The sequence below is a fragment of the Melitaea cinxia genome, chromosome 13 (assembly GCF_905220565.1).
Source record: "Melitaea cinxia chromosome 13, ilMelCinx1.1, whole genome shotgun sequence".
Taxonomy (NCBI): domain Eukaryota; kingdom Metazoa; phylum Arthropoda; class Insecta; order Lepidoptera; family Nymphalidae; genus Melitaea; species Melitaea cinxia.
Genome location: NC_059406.1, coordinates 4,401,537 through 4,418,767, shown reverse-complemented (window position 1 = coordinate 4,418,767; position 17,231 = coordinate 4,401,537). Strand labels below are relative to the sequence as shown.

The following is a 17,231-nucleotide window of genomic DNA, read 5'->3' as shown; positions in this document are numbered from 1 at the left end:
TTGCCGAAACGGTAGTAAATTAAAATTGTTGGCTTTTCGCCAGGGAAGTACAGCGTTTACGGCATTGCGTTGCGATCACGTAAAACGTGTGTGTGTGTGTGTGTGTGTGTGTGTGTTTGTGTGTGAGTGTTGTGTGTGTCTCTGTGTGTGTGTTCGTGTGTGATACGTACAGTATTATGGGCTTATAACTTTTTACTAGAGGGTGTGAATAGTTACTATGATCATATTTTAGTATCACGTAGCTATAAGCACATTTACATTTTTTTTGCCATATATGAACATTTTTTAAATACTTATTAAACGCACAAATACAATAATTTGCAGACTTATATATGTAAAAAATAAAAATAAAAAGTCCCTCAAATGTCTGTTATCTTAAGCTAATCATGCAAGTGAAGTTAAAATAAATTTTAAGTTGATGAATTTTGAGCTAGGGATTGTGCTAATTTAAGCGTGGATTTGCTGTTTAACATTCAAGTTGTTATAACAATACGTATTTGAAATTTTAAAGCGTTATAATTAAAAAAAAATAGTTTACTTAACATCAGATAACCCGTAAACAATTGATTTTTTGACTGATACTATTAACTTTCCGATTAAATTTTATCATAATTATATTTCTCATTTTGTAGTTTACTTAAAACAAAGAAACCAATACTTTATGTGAGTATACAAGGGTCAGTAGAGGTCGTATTATATATTTCATTTTCATGATGAGGATGCAAACGGAGGGCTGGAAGACATAGTAATGGGGGTATTTTCGGATCGCGTGCTGCGATTTATGGTTGAACACAATATAGAAACGGCGATGTAGTGTGACCTACATTTGACTGGAAAAAATCTTTAGTCTCAAAACGTTTTTCGCTTGCGTTAGCTGTGGTTAACCCACGTGTTAGAAAGATTTTGGTGTTTTTAATTGACTTAAAAAAAGAGGAGGTTTCTCAATTCGACTGTATATATATTTTTCTGTGTGTTCGCGGATAACTTCATCATCATCATCATCATCATTTCAGCCTAATATGGTCCACTGCTGGACATAGCATACCATAAGTTCGCGCCAAAAATGGCGTGAACTCATCGCGGATAACTTCGTCATTTGGTAACCGATTTTGATGGTTCTTTTTTTGTTGGAAAGGAGATGTAACATGGGTGGTACATTAAAAGGAGACTAGGATCTGATGATGGCATCCCAGAGAAATCGAGGTTAAGTTACAAAAATCGTAGTGGCGACTAGTGCTTTTTTTAATTTTGTTCGTGTACCTACGTTATACCTACCTACGTATTACTTGTCGATATGATTGAAGTCGGTTTTTTTTTCATTTGCGAACAAACACAATTATTGGTTGTGTTTTCAACTCTGTTGTTAAGTTTTATAGTGAAAATAGTTGGTTAATTAATTTACTTTAACATTTTGATTTATATGTATTGTCTGTATATACGTAGTAGGTTATTTATGATTAGTTTTATATTTTTTATTTATAATTATTTGTTATATTATTATATGCCGTGTGGTGTCGGCCGAGTAGAATAGCACCACCTCCTTCCTTCCCGTGGGGGTCGTAAAAGGCGACCGAGTGATAAACCTGGCTCAAAATCATTAGGGCCCTGGAGAAGAAGAGAGAACTTCATTTGAAACCCGGAATGGGGTCTCCGTCAAGTATTCGTGACATAGCTCTAAAATGCGAAAGAGTTCTGAAGCCGAACTGGCTCCACACGTATCTACTCGTCGTTCCTGTGGGCCTAGTCAGTGAGGTCGAGAGGGTGGTGCAGAGCTTAGGCAACTCTGCGTTTTCCTGAAGAGTGTCCTAGGCAACACAGTGTCTGTCTGACACTGTCTAAATCATCTGTAATAGACGGACTAAGATTGATTGATTATTATAAAGAAATTCCTTTGGAATGTCTTTAGGTAAATTATGTCAAGCATAGCTGGCCGTAATTAAAGTTTATATTAAGAGAGATAAAACGATGTCAGAAGGAATGTTGTAAAATTTATTTAGTTATTTATAATTATTAGAATTTGTGAAGAAGAATACTTATAGAATAATAAACTTTGAATGTCGTTTCTTTAGTTTCTTAAGTTTATCTATTTGTACTCTCACAATAAAAGAAAAATAATCTTATATACTTAGTTTTTATTTTATTTTAATTAATTCACGATGGACTTGGACTGCCCTCTGGACCATTCGGATCCAGATGGTCTTCAAAGTCGCAAACTTTTGGCAGTTTCGACCACAGGCAATCCTTCACCTAAAATTACCATCACGTAACAGTATTCACCAGTCTTTTTCCGAAGCACCAAAGAGCTACACAAACAAAGACAAAGGTCCCTTCTTAGTCCACGTCGTGCTGTTAAATTCGGCCAGTTACATTACCCACAAAATGAAATAAATTGTTAATGATGGCGTTAAAAACATCGGCCGGTAAAAACTCTTTTACTACTATTTTTTTTTTTTATAAAATAAGCTTATAATCGATATAAGAGTAAAATATGAAGGCTCACCTAGTCGCGAATAGAACTGACTATACGTAATTGTACGTACACCTCATTTCTTTCAGATAAAAGACTTGTTCCGGCCGCTAAAAGCACGATGTTTTGTTGTTGCAAAGTGATATAAGAAGCCCTTTATTATGTATATATCTATAGAAATAAAATATAAAACTATTAAGTAAGTATAACACGATTGCTTTGCAGAATATTTATATACAAACACTTGATATATGAAATTTATTGTAAAGTTATAAAGAAGAAATACATTTAGGAATATAGACAATAGAATAATAACAGAATAGGCCGAAGACGGGCAGCAGCGTCTTTGGTGCGACAAAGCCAGCCCTGCGGTCACCAACCCGCCTGTCCAGCGTGGTGACTATGGGCAAAACACATGAGTTCTCGTTATTTTTGGCGTAAACTTGTGGAGGCCTATGTCCAGCAGTGGACTGTATAGGCTGTAATGATGATGATGATGACATTTAAAAAAACATTTATTTTCATATTCTGATAAGGTCTGAAACGACTTAATATTTATTACATTTATTTAACATTATTATCATTGTTGTATAATTACTGCTGCTATTTCGTGTTCTATGCCCAAAGGTTGTCTAGAAAAAAATATTAAACCACTAAACAATTATACAGAAGATATAAACAATTGTACTTTGTTTTTTCACGATTCAGCCAGCAACATCTTATTGCTGGGCACACGTCTCTTACTCTCTAGGAGGATTGGAGCTTAATCACCACGCTGCTCTACTGAGGGTTGGCGGATATATTCTATATGTAACGATCGCTATCAGGTGTATATTATGACAACCGGGACCGACAGGAAAAGGACAGACATGCAAACCGAAAAGAAATATTTGTACAAATACAAATATTCATCCCGAGCTGGAATCGAACCCGCAAACCGTCGGTGTTTAGGTGCGAACATGACACACTCACCACTACACCAAAGTGGATGTTTCTTATAGTAATAGAATAAAAGCTAACGCAAGTAAAACCATAAGAGATAATCTTTATTTTAAAGTAAAACTTCTTTAGGTACGCTTGACTTGGGGAGTAAGCTGGTGAATGTATGACGAGAGCGTTACGAAAAGTGTGATCGGGCGAGGTGAACGGAAATTGAGAGGGAGATATAAGTTAGTAAAGATAGGAAGAGTGAGACTTACGTTTCGTATTACTGTAGAGGCAAGATAGAGTGATTTGAGAACACATTTTCTTTCTCTCTTTCTCTCCTAGCTAGTTACGTTTCGTATATCTAAGACACAGTGCAGGGCTAATGAAGCTAAAGAAGTTTTATTTCAGTCGTATGGTCTAAAGCATACTCGTTTTTATTTATATTCTTAAAAACAATTGTGTTTGCAGGCAAACGAAGAAAAACCGACTTAAATTATATCGACAAGTAATACAACGTAGGTAGACGAAAAAATAGTCAAGTAAATACGCATTATCAAAGATGACTTTAAAAGTTGTAATTAGATATCGATGAAATTTAAATGTGACATGATCAACATCGGCTTTCGATTAAATTAAAAATTATCATCGGTAATCGGTACACCCATATCGATTTCTCTGGGATCCCAATATCAAATCCTGGTTTCCTTATCATGGTACCAAACCAGGGATATCTCCTTTCCTACAAAAAAATAATTATATAAATCGGTTCATAAACGACGAAGGTATCCCCGAACATACATTAAAAAAATAAAAATGTACGGTCAAATTGAGTAACCTCCTCCTTTTTTGACGTCGGTTAAAAAATACGGTCCAATATCACCTAAAATAAGATTAAAACTCTTATATATTACATAATAAAAGTTATGAACAATGCTTCACAGAATTCTGTTATGATGCGAAACAGTGCACTATTTATCTTTTTGAGCATAAAAATTTAAAAAATTTCCTTTGTAATAATTTTATAAGTAGCTAATGTAACTTATTAGGTTGCATGTAGTTTGTAAGAATGTATTTAATATGTATATATACATTGTAACTGTCCCCGGTGGACTTGGACTAATTACTGGAAGACTGTTAACTAATTAATTTTTTATTCTTGATTCATATTGACTAGCCCGCTGGCGCAGTTTGTAGTGACTGTTTCTGCTCCGGGGGTTCTGGGTTCGATTCCAATCCCGATCCTGGGTGGTATATATTTATTTTTTTATATATGTATTATTTATATGTATGTTTATCGAAAACAAAATATATGTAGGTATACCAGTCGACTGTTACCTATAACATAAGCATTAAGTTGCTTACTTTAGGAACTGACGATAATTGTGTATGTATGTTGTAAATATTTATTTATTATAGTATTTTTATAGTTTTGGGAATTTATTAAAATTTACATTTTATGTTTGACATTTTAAAACCAAAATTGTATTCACATAGAACATAGAAGAAGCTTGTTGAAAAAAAAATCACAGCTAACTTAGCCTTTTGCAATTATTTTTGGCATTTTCTTTACTATCTCAAGTTTTTTAGATCACTTTTTACTACACATGCAGGTAAACGTACTTTCTCATTGTGTTTATCCAAATATACGCAACTGCAGTTTAAATAATAAATAAATAAACGCTTCACATTCAACGTTTAAGTTTCGACGATATTTTGATTTTGTACACACACACATATATATATATACATATATATTTTGTTACTATTTAGATAACAGATTATAACTAAGATACAGGAAACTTAGAAGTTTCGACTAGAATGACAACAATATATTGTTAAGTATAAGATGATGTTTTAGTGTAGCTATAGAGTACAAAGAAAATACACATCGATGTTATTATTCTAAGTATATATTAACAAAGAATTATACAAAAAAAATAGCTAGTGTGTGAATGTCTTACGTATGTTTTATGTAGATTAATTAACTACTTCAAGGTCTTGAGGGTTGAAATATGAATGTAGAGCATCGAACAGGGAAAACCTGTGACTAAAGCTAGGACTTTCCCGCCATTACTAGTACTACCGAGAATTTATTACTATATATACACAGCGTTTGTTGTGTTAATAATTACTTATTAACACAACAAACTTAATAATTACTTATTAATACAATATATATAGTAAGGCTAGTAAATCTATAATATATATAAAAGCGAAAGGTCACTCACTCATCACGAAATCTCAGAAACTATAATACCTACAAACTTGAAATTTGGCAGGTAGGCTCTTTATAGGACGTAGACATCCGCTAAGAACGGATTTTACGAAACTCGACCCCTAAGGGGGTAAAACGGGGGTTGCAAGTTTGTATGAAAGTCCTATGTTTTTGAAGTAAGAGACTTGAAATTTAAAATGTATGCTCTATATATAATGAGAGGGTGTCCAAATAACGTATCTATAGAAATCAACTCCCTTTTGGGGTTAAAACGGGGGATGGTAGGTTTACTCACTCATCACGAAATCTCCGGAACTATAACACTTACAAACTTGGAATTTGGCAGATAGGTTCCTTATAGGGCGTAGACATTCGCTAAGAACGGGTTTTACAAAATTCGACCCCTAAGGGGATAAAACGGGGGTTGGAAGTTTGTATGAAAGTCCTATGTTTTTGAAGTAAGAGACGAAATTTAAAATATATGCTCTATAAATAGTGTGAAGGTATCCAAATAATGTATCTTTAGAAATCAACTCCCTTTTGGGGTTAAAACGGGGGATGGTAGGTTTACTCACTTATTCACGAAATCTCCGGAACTATAACACTTACAAACTTGGGACTTGGCAGATAGGCTCCTTATAGGACGTAAACATTCGTTAAGAACGGGTTTTACGAAACTCGACCCCTAAGGGGTTAACGGGGGTTGGAAGTTGGTATAAAAGTCCTATGTTTTTGAAGTAAGAGACTTGAAATTTAAAATATAAGCTCTTTAGATGATGAGAAGGTGTCCAAAGAATGTACCTTTAGCAATCAACTCCTTTTTGGGGTTAAAACGGGGGATGGTAGGTTGACTCCCTCATCACGAAATCTCCGAAACTATAACAGCTACAAACTTGAAGTTTGGCAGGTAGGTTCCTTATAGGACGTAGACATCCACTAAGAACTGATTTTACGAAAATCGACCCCTTAGTGGATAAAAACGGGGTCGGAAGTTTGTATGAAAGTCTTATGTTTTTGAAGTAAGAGACTTGAAACTGAAAATATATGCTCTATAGATGGTAAGGAGGTGTCCAAATAATGCATCGTAATCTATATATATATATATATATATATATATATATATATATATATATATATATATATATATATATATATATAAAAGAGAAAGGTCACTAACTCACTCATCACGAGAACTCAAAAACTGCTGGATGGTCTATCCATCCAGGTTGGACAAAGATAAAATTTGGCTGGGAGGTAGATTATAGTTAGCAGACGTCCGCTAAGAACGGATTTTACGATATTCCACCGCTAAGGGGGTTTAATTGGGGTTGATAGTTTGTATGAAACATATACAGCCTGAAAATAAAACAAAAAATGTGGTGTATAGAGAGGTTTTATAAAAATAACTATTAAATTATACTAAATTGTGCCTTTTAAAAAGTTACTTAGTTTGATAAGCATTTCAAGTGACTGAAATAAAAAAATAATTTGCATTAAAGCAAGTAATGCATATCTTCATAACCACGCGGACGTAGTCGCGGGCAACAGTTAGTGTATTATAAAACAAAGTCCCCAAAAGTGTATGTGATCGAATCGCTCAAAATCTAATGAACGAATTTTCATGCGGTTTCACCATTGGAGAGAGGGCTCCACCATTGGCAAGAGGAAGGTTTACGGAACGGCTAAGCCGATTTTGATGAGTTTCACTGGAAGTTTGCCGGGAAAACATTGCGACACACTAATTTCAACGCGGGCGAAGCCGCGGGCACAGCTAGTATATATATATATATATATATATATATATTTTAAACAAAAGCAATCAAATAATTTTCTTTTTAACCGAATTTAAAAAAAAGAAGGAGGTCGATTTTGATGATTTTTAATTTCATCGAAAGCCGATGTTTATCATGTGGTCACATTTAAATTTCATCAAGATCTGATTACAACTTTTGAAGTAATCTTTGATAATGCGTATTTATTTGACTATTTTTTCGTTTACCTACTTTGTATTACTTGTCGATATAATTGAAGTCGGCTTTTCTTCGTTTGCCTGCAAACACAATTATTACAACAGGAAATGTAGTTAATAGATCAATATCAAAAACTGAAAGGAACGACGCTAACCACAAGCGAAATCAAGTTAAAACGATCTCTACAAAAAACGTATAGGTCATGGGAATGAGTTGAAAAAGGTAAAAAATCAAAAAGCGGAGGCTGTTGAAACGCGAGCGACGGAAGTCGGGGCGGATACGACCACCGCAGCCCGCGCGGACATAGCGATGAAATATTAATTACACATCAAACCGCCGGTTATCATCTACCTTCATTTTTATGCATTTTTAAAGAATAAAATAATAAAAATTCACGCATGGAACATGTACGATTGGTTTTACATTTAATCTTGTCCTTTTTTCTTATCATTTATCATTTCGTCTTCTCCTATGTGGAGAAAGAGGTCTATGCCCTGGGATGATACAGGTTCAATGAAAAAAAAAAAATCATTTTGTGATATGCGGTGTCTATGAAGAGCAGGATCTTATCAATATCACCCGAAATGATAGAGAGCTGATTTTTTGATTTGATTGCTCATTGCTCATTGCTACCTTGAGACAGAGATCAGCCACTATTCAAAACAAGCAAATGTACTTCTAAATTTTTGGTGTAGTAGTGCAAGTTGTCCTCTTGACTTCGGTTATCGCGGTTTCCGTTTCAACAGGGAGCAAATATTTGTATTTCTTTGAGGTCCGGGTATGTATCCTTGCAGGCCTCTACATCATGCTAAGAAAACACGTGCAGCCATCGATGCCACTTGTTATCATAGATAGTTAGATACATACTCTGTCGAGATGTGTCTCACTGTACATATATGTATATACATAGATTTGTAACCACTTATATTAGGTATTTATTCATCAACTGTGGAGCATCCTATTGAATTTAGTTCCCATATTTCTCATTTATGGGGAGAATGCTTTTACCTAGCAGTGGGACATTTAGAGGCTAATTAAAGTGTACTCCACACCGGAGTAATTGGAAGAAAGTAGAAACTACCAGTGACAAAATATTAATAATATATAATATAAATATTGTTGACAAATTCATCAAGTTCCAATTTCATTTCTATTAATTTTAACCCAAAATGAAGTATAACGTATGATAAAATATTATTTAATATAAAGGAAACATACATATTCGTTTCATTTCAACGTTGCCACGCAACACTCGAAGAGCTTTCTTAGCGCGTGCGTCCTTTCAAGGTCAATGTTTATTTATGAATCGTTTTGTAATGTCTGTGATATTTATCAATAACTGAAATTGAATATTGAAGGTGAATTATGTATAATTCTATAGGCTAGAAGGGTACCAGCCTAAGGAGAGGCGAGAGGGACAGGCTTCGTGTAACCAGTTATAATTTTAAATAACATAGAAATTAAAAATGTAATAAACCAAAAGAACATAGAATATTGTACTAATAATACATTTATATTTTTCCTTTCCCAGATCAGCTAGAGACAGCAGAAAATTTCGGCCTAGTAAGTTTATTTGGTCTGGTTCCAGTTTGAATAGCATCCTCACGTCTAGTACGTCGATTAGGATACATAAATCACATCAGCCTATTGCAGTCTACTGCTCGACGTAGGCCTCCCCAAATTTGCGCCAAACATCCCGGTTTTCCGTAACCTTAAACGAGCCTCTATAGGCAATCTTACTTAGATCGTCGGTTCAGCGGGCCAGAGAACGTCCCACACTGCGTTTCCAAATACGCGGTTAGCACTCCAGGACACGTCTGCTCCAGCGACTATCGGTCTTGCGACACAGACAAGCCCACTGCAACTTCAACTTGCTAATTCTGTGGGCTATATCGGTTACTTTCGATCCCTCGCGGATAGTCTCATTTCTGATCCTGTCATACAGGCAGGACGCAGGATACACAGTAAAATATATACTTGTGCACATTTACAATAATTGTTGTAATTCGCACAGACTCCCCCACCGGCATCGTTATACCTTTTTTTTTTTTTTTTTTTTTTTATACAATGATAGGCTTGCGTTTGACCACTATTTCACCTGATGATAAGTGAAAATGCGGTCTAAGATGGAGCACGCTTACCTAGAAGTAACCTATTCACTCGCGACTTAAAGATCCCCAGGTTATAATTTTCTGGAAACACAGACGCTGGTAGAGAGTTCCATTCTTTGGCTGTACGGATCAAGAATGTACTAGCGAATCGCTTAGTGCGTATAAGGGGAATGTCAACCATATAAGGGTGGCGTAACGCAGAGCGTCTGGTTGTACGATGATGGAAGGGCGAAGGGGGAATCAAGTTATGGAGTTCCTGCGCACACTCTCCGAAGTGTATCCGATAAAAAACCGATAGGCCGGCCACCCTCCGTCGATGATGCAAGCTTTGCAGCTTTGCAGCGACCAGTGCATCATCACCGATGAGCCTCCTGGCTCGTCTCTCAATCGACTCGAGAAGCTCCAGCTGGTACTTGGCTGAGCCATCCCAAAGATGAGAGCAGTACTCCATGCATGATCGAACTTGCGCTTGATATAAATTTAGAAGCTGTTCCGGAGTGAAGTACTGTCTCACCTTCGAGAGGACGCCCAGTTTTCTGGCAGCTGTTTGAGCCTTTGTCTCTATGTATGAGCCGAAATTGAGGGTGGATGACAAAGTAACGCCAAGAAGCTCTAGGCGGTCGGTTATGGGCACGGGCACACCGCGGAAAGAGGGAGTCAGATGGAAAGGACTCCGCTTTGCCGAAAAAAGACACGCCTGGGTCTTAGAGGCGTTGAACTTGACCAGGTTTGCGTCACCCCAATCGGAGACAGCTTTAAGGGACAAGTTCAGACGCTGAATCATAGCTTCCCTCAGCGATTGGATCTCAGACCCACTCGCTCGTGCGTTGGACACGTAACGCTCGACAACGGTGCTGTCATCTGCATACCCAAAAGTTCCGGGTTTGAGCAGGTCGTTGATGTGCAGCAAGAATAGCGTTGCCGAGAGTACAGACCCCTGAGGAACCCCGGCATTGATGGCCAAACGATCGGAATCGCAACCGTCTATGACAACGCGGATCGATCGATCCCTCAGGAAGTCAGATATCCAAACACAGAGAGAAGTGGGTAGGCCGTATGAAGGAAGTTTGCTAATAAGGCCGTCATGCCAGACCCTGTCAAATGCCTTCGAGATATCGAGCGAGACCGCAATGGCTTCCCCGTGTTTCTCGATAGCCTCACTCCAAATGTGTGTGGCATACGCCAGAAGATCACCCGTGGACCGATTACGGCGAAAACCAAACTGTCGGTCGCTAAGGAGATCGTTCTTCTCAAGGTGTGCCAGGAGCCGGTTATTCAGTATACGTTCCATACTCTTACAGAGTATGGACGTTATGGAAATAGGTCTGTAATTGACAGGGTCAGCTCGACTGCCCTTTTTGGGCACAGGCTGCACGTTAGCTTGCTTCCAGGCTTTCGGCACTTGTCCTGTCGCTAGAGAGAGACGAAACAGACGTGTCAGGATTGGAGACAACTCAGGCGCACAAGTTTTGAGTACTATGGCAGGTATTCCGTCAGGACCACTAGCTTTATTTACGTCCAGATTGCGCAAGGTTTTAAGGACCTCTTTTTGACGGATTCGGACTTCAGACATAGACGTCTCGCATCGAATCGAAGAAGTTGGAGGTGTGGCGCTGCCTAAATCAAGACGCGAGGATTCCGCAAAGAGATTAGCAAACAAGTTTGCCTTCTCCTCAGCGGTGTGGGCTAGTGATCCATCGGGTTTTATCAGTGGAGGTAGTGAGGGGCGACAGAAGTTCGATTCGGCCGCTTTAGCCAGGGACCAAAAGGCTTTACTACCAGGTGGGTATGACGCAAGTCTAGTCCCAATTCTGCCAATGCGGTCAAATCGAGCCTTCTGCAGAGCCTTCTTGCAGGACTTAGTGGCTCTGTTATAGGCTTTCTTCCTCTGACCCACGTCTGTTGTCTTGTGGTTACGAGCGTCGACCCAGGCCAAGTAAGCAGTGTTCTTTTCTGCTTCAGCACGAGAACAGTCAGAATTAAACCAGGGTCGAGCTGCCACGGATGCTGATGCGTCAGTGAATGGTATGTAATACTCCATTCCCTGACGCAGAACATCAGCCACAGCATTCGCACAAGATGAGGGATCATCGGAGGAGAAGCAAATCTGTCGCCATGGGTACGATGCAAAGAAAGAACGCATCTCATCCCAGTTTGCTGACTTGTATCGCCATATTCTACGGGTGCCTTTGGGGCAGGGTAAGGGCGGTGAATGGACGGATATGGACTTCACCAGACAGTGGTCAGAGCTGCCTAAAGGCGATGAGACCGAAACCGAATAGCGGTCAGGATCTGTTGTCAGGAAAAGGTCCAAACAGTTGGCAGTATGCGAGTCAACATCGGGTACCCTTGTTGCTTCCTGGACCAGCTGGGTGAGATTGAGCGCTAAAGCGAGATTGCGAATCTCTTTACCAGCGTGGTCAGTGTGCTGGTATGGGAATAGCCACTCTTGGTGGTGGGCGTTAAAGTCCCCCAGCATTACCAATTGAGCAGTAGGATACCGGTGCTGAGCCGCATCAGCCGCCTCACTAAGGTGTTGAATAAGCCTGGTTGTCTCCAGATCTCCGCTGTGCGAACGGTAAACACAGACATAAAGAATTTTCTCCACTCCTGTGTCCACCAAAACCCATAAGTTAGAGAAGCTGGGATCTTCAAGATTACGAAGACGCCGGCAGCATATGTCGTCGCGGGCATATAAGCAAACACCCGCGTGTGGTTTAAAATTATGCTCCAAGGTATAACCCGGGTAACACAAGTATGCTGTGTCAGACGGGCTGCCGATCTGCGTCTCCGAGAGGAACAGTAGGGCCGGTTTCTCAGTCTCAAGATGGTGGTGGACTGCAACGAGATTGGAGTGCAAACCTCGAATGTTAGAGAGGTGCACTGAGAGTGAGAGGGAGTGCAACCGCTGTGCTGTCTTGTTAATTCTGTTACTCTTTTTCATAAAGGCGAGTGAAGGAAGGTGAGAAGAAGGAAGTGAAACGAGGCTCCACACTACTAACCCTCAGACTTTCACCGAATCACTACGATGGAAAAGGGGATTGGACTGGAGACTGCGGGGACGCCCGAGCCCCCCCGGAGATGTCCACCGGGCCCTCTCATCCGGTCGCCAACCGGCACGATGGCGCATCCCGGGATTTTTCGACAGTTGGCGGGGCAGCCTTTCGTGTGTGGCTGGCACATTAATTGGGCCCCCAACTACCTGCGGTCGGCCAGCGGTGCACCGTGCCTCGGATCCCGCTACCCTCCAGAACCAATCACCACAGCGCAGCGGTACCAGTGCCAGTCAGACTGGCCAATTCACGCGGAACAACTTTTTCGACCCAAATTCTCAGTCGGCTACACCGATCAACGTACCGAAACACGAAACCGCTTGACGGTACGACTTTGTTCGGTGGGTGGTCGCGAGCCGTCGGCCAGAGCCTACCACCAGTATGTCACCTGATTAGCACCACCCAGGGACCACGTGTAGGGTTTCACAACGGGGTATACACCTACGGACGAGGGCGACTCAGTCCCCAAATAATAAAAATAAATAATACCAAATTAATACCTTTAATCTTAAATCAAAAATTTGAAAAGACCTAACGAGTCTATGGTCCACTATCTTCAACCCATGTCTCAAAAACTGTCTGTCTGCATTTAACTATTAAGGTTTTGTATTATTAACCAATTTAAAAAGAATTCAAACGAAGCCAAAAATATTGTAGACATCGTCCTAAATGCGACTCGTAGACATGTCTCATAAACAGCAGTTATTTTACAGAATTTTAAGAATATTATTTTTGTTCTAACAAGGCGATGATTTAATTAACCATATTAAACCATATATTTGCACAATGTTAAAGCACTTTACATTTACTTGTTAAAATTCTATTTCCAAGTTGTTGATAATGTTTGTTTTTTTTTTCATAGATGTACTTAGTTCCCTTTACATGGTACATGTTTCCTGCCTCTTATTTTATCTACAACTGAACTTTAACGAGCTTTCATTTTTCCTAGTATCTAGTTTCTTTTACTGGAGGATCTTTTGTTGTTAATGTCCTACGGCAGATTTGATCATTTACCAAAATTGCCTTTGCTTACCTGACTCCAAAAAATCCTTTTAAAATGTACATTCATTGCCGAACAATAGACAAACGTCTTATATGAATCAAACTTCCTAACATGTTCTGCTAACTCATGTCAATTTAATTAAGGGAATCATCAATCTGTCATTTGAAAGGAACAAAATAATTTAATTACGACTAGTAAATAAAGTACAAGCTGACTCGGCAAACTTTGTAACAAAATGTGTTTTTTACCTCGTACTGACAGTAACGAACGCAACAAAAACTCAATTAAGTGCAGTAATTCAGAAGTTATGCACATCCATACATTTCAGCAGCATTTTTATTTATATAGATATAAGATCACTTCAGCTTATCGCAGTCCACTGCTGGACACAGGCCTCCACAAGTTCGAACCAAAAATGCGTGAACTCATGTGTGTTGCACATAGTCACCACGCTGGGCAGTCGGATTAGTGATCGCAGGGTTGGCTTTGTCTTTATAGATATAAGATACTTTTATATTATTATATAAAAATTTAATTTTCATAGTTTATTTTAATTCCCGATAGTAGGATCCTTTTTCAATGTTAAGAGATAGACATTAATGAATTTAATCACCGTGTCAAACGAATCTACGCAGGAAGTGTTTGGGTTCATAATTTATTTCGAGAAGCACTTTAGGAACGATGCTTTGAAGTGAATATTCAAATTTACAATTTGTGTTTACGTAAATAGCATTAACATTTTACAACAATAAGAAAATATTACACGAGAATAGTAAATTTATATTCATCAAATTAATGCACTATTTGAGTTTTCTAATTTTACAAATAGTTCCATTTGACGATACTGGACTAAAAAAAACCTTTGAAACATATTCATTTTATGTATAAGTAGGTGTTCAAGGACCCAGTGCAATGGTCACAAATGTACACGTATGTAGCCAAGAAGATTCTTGCTTCTGGCGAATGTATCCGTTTATGCAAATATTAGTTTTTATATCTAGGATTCGGGCGATTGTTATCACAGACCTTATCACATTGATTTTAAGAGCGTGTAAATACTAAAATGCAAAATATTTTTTAATGATAATTTATGTAACACGTAAGAAAATTTAGTCTCTTTTCTATTGTTTTCATGTTATTTCTAACTAAACTAAACTAAAGAAATATCTAGGTATATTGTTTGGATTGATAAGCTTCTCTACTTTTTTGTCATACTGATGAGGGGCTATATTTATCAATCAGGGAAGCTGAATTGTTCGAATGGTGAAGATATTTGAAACATTGTAAAAGATTTTCCGATTTAATGAAAATTCTGAAATAAAATTCATACTCACTCGTATTTCGAATGCTGAGCGAATCATGCCTGACCATCGATAAATAAAAACAATAAATAACTTTTCAAAAGGATTATAGAAATGGAAATAATAAAAAAAAAATTATATAGTAATTTGTTTTAATTTGTATGTTTGGACTTTATAATTTATATGACAGAAGTAGTCGTATCTATCTACTCAATCAAGCTAGCCCTAGCTAAGCTATCAAAAGAGTACACCTGCGGGCTCAAAATAGTTCACTTCCGATGGATGTGTGAGAAAAACGTGTGATCGTGACCAAGTAGCGAAGAGGACGCCTACAGCGACAGATGGCACTACCCAAAGTAGCTATTATCAAAAACAAATTTACAAACATCGTTTTAAACAATACGCTGTTCAAGATTCAACTTTAACACCCTCGAAATAAAAGCCGTGGTTCATATTGAGATTTAATAATATGTACGGTTTTCCGGTTACAGTGTCAAGTTACAGGCTCCCAACATCCTAAATGAGAACGAGGTCTAATAAGGATCTCATTTATGAAACATAAATTAAATTAAATATTGTATTAAATTTTTTTAATTATTGAAATAATCTACAAATCAAGAGATTTTTGGTAATGACATATTTTTATAATAAAGTTGGAAAACGTCTTTTAAGGCGTTAAACTTAGGATAAATTAGAAAGATTTAAAAAAAAATACAAGAGAAGAAGGTGAAGGAGTTAGTGCAGTTTTGATCCTGATTAATAACTCTAAAATTTTAGTTAAAATAAAACTTGGAAGTACTCTTTCTATTAAGTATTAACTTATTATTTAACTTTATAACTATTAACTTTTATTATTATAAATAATATATATTTACTCGCTGATTCGGCAAACGTTGTCTTGCCGCTAAACGCTATTTAAAAATAGGGATTGGTGGTAGAAGGGTGAAAATTTAGGGTTGTATGTATTTTTCAACGCCAAATCATAATAAAATAATAAAAAATAAATAATTTATCTAAAAATTAGGAAAAAAATTGGTGTGGACTGCCCTTAACGTTTAGAGTGATGAAAAATAGATGTTGTTCGATTCTCAGACCTACCCAATATGCACACAATATTTCATGAGAATCGGTCAAGCCGTTTCGGAGGAGTTTAACTACAAACACCGCGACACGAGAATTTTATATATTACATATGTAGGATTTAGGTACTTACTGCTCAAACGAATTGTGGACCATACAAATGTTTGTCTTAGTGGGTATCGATTCCACTAATGCCAGTACAACTACACGTTCTGCGACAACTGCGCCATCTACTCGTAAAATTCGTCTACACAGTCGTACAAAAACTATAGAGGTAAAGTTTATTTTCGAAAAGTCTAATTAAAAGTTAAAAATTCTTCTTTTTATGCTTACTCTCCGCTGTGAATGTGTATGATATATTTTCAAAAGTCATTTTAAATATTTATAAAAATTAAAAATAGAGAAATCAGATAAAAAACCTTACGAAATATATAAACACCATCAAGATCTGAGAACTACATGTCCTACTATGTTTTTCAAATACATGCTTACGAAACTTGGTATTATTTTTAGAAAATAAAAATGAAATATATTCATGTTTCCAATGTTATTTTAAACATAACTTATTTAAAAATAATACTATAACAATTTCGTTTCGTATCTATGTATTAAGTGCTTTTATATACTTTTTCAGAGAAGGTAACGTACCTTGTAAACATCCTACTGTTGAGCGGAAGTCCCTTTTCTATAAAAAGGAATTGGATGTACGATTGCGTGAATGGGAGCTTAATTAGTGATAGAGTAGATAACACGCTTACAATTAATATCTTACGTATACTATTAAATATATTTATTAAATAATATTTTTTTGTTCTATTTACATAATTATTTCTATAAATTTCCACACTTTAAACATACCACTGCTGGGCATAATCCTCTTTTCAATGAAAAAGACAGAAGCCTAATCCGCGATGGAGCTGATTGCGGGTGGACGGATAAACGCGTAGGTGTATTGAGTGGAAATTAATTTCTTTTTTATAATACGTTAATCTATTTTTTTTGAGAAGTTTGAAAATATTAATGTTTTTTATAACACTTTTTTTGATAGCCAATTTTCTATAAGCCTTAGCTCGTTTACTGCTAAACATTAGTATTTATGTTCCT

The 17,231-nt window shown here is 37.3% G+C and overlaps 1 protein-coding gene across 1 annotated transcript; it reads right to left on the bottom strand.

The window, feature by feature from the left end:
* Nucleotides 1–2,151: 2,151 nt before the first annotated feature.
* On the bottom strand, nt 2,152–12,634 carry LOC123659256. Its single transcript, XM_045594504.1, has 2 exons — nt 11,255–12,634; nt 2,152–2,247 (listed from the first exon to the last, which is right to left on the bottom strand). Exons 1-2 carry the CDS (start codon nt 12,632–12,634, stop codon nt 2,152–2,154), a joined length of 1,476 nt encoding a protein of 491 aa, XP_045450460.1.
* Between the last annotated feature and the right edge of the window lie 4,597 nt (nt 12,635–17,231).

What these genes read in the sequence shown, in the direction of transcription:
- LOC123659256 (XM_045594504.1), bottom strand. Translation starts at nt 12,634, where the DNA reads ATGAAAAAGAGTAACAGAATTAACAAGACAGCACAGCGGTTGCACTCC. An exon ending in GCGAGACGTCTATGTCTGAA is followed by an intron (nt 2,248 to 11,254) that starts GTCCGAATCCGT and finishes TGGTAATTTTAG; the next exon opens with GTGAAGGATTGCCTGTGGTC.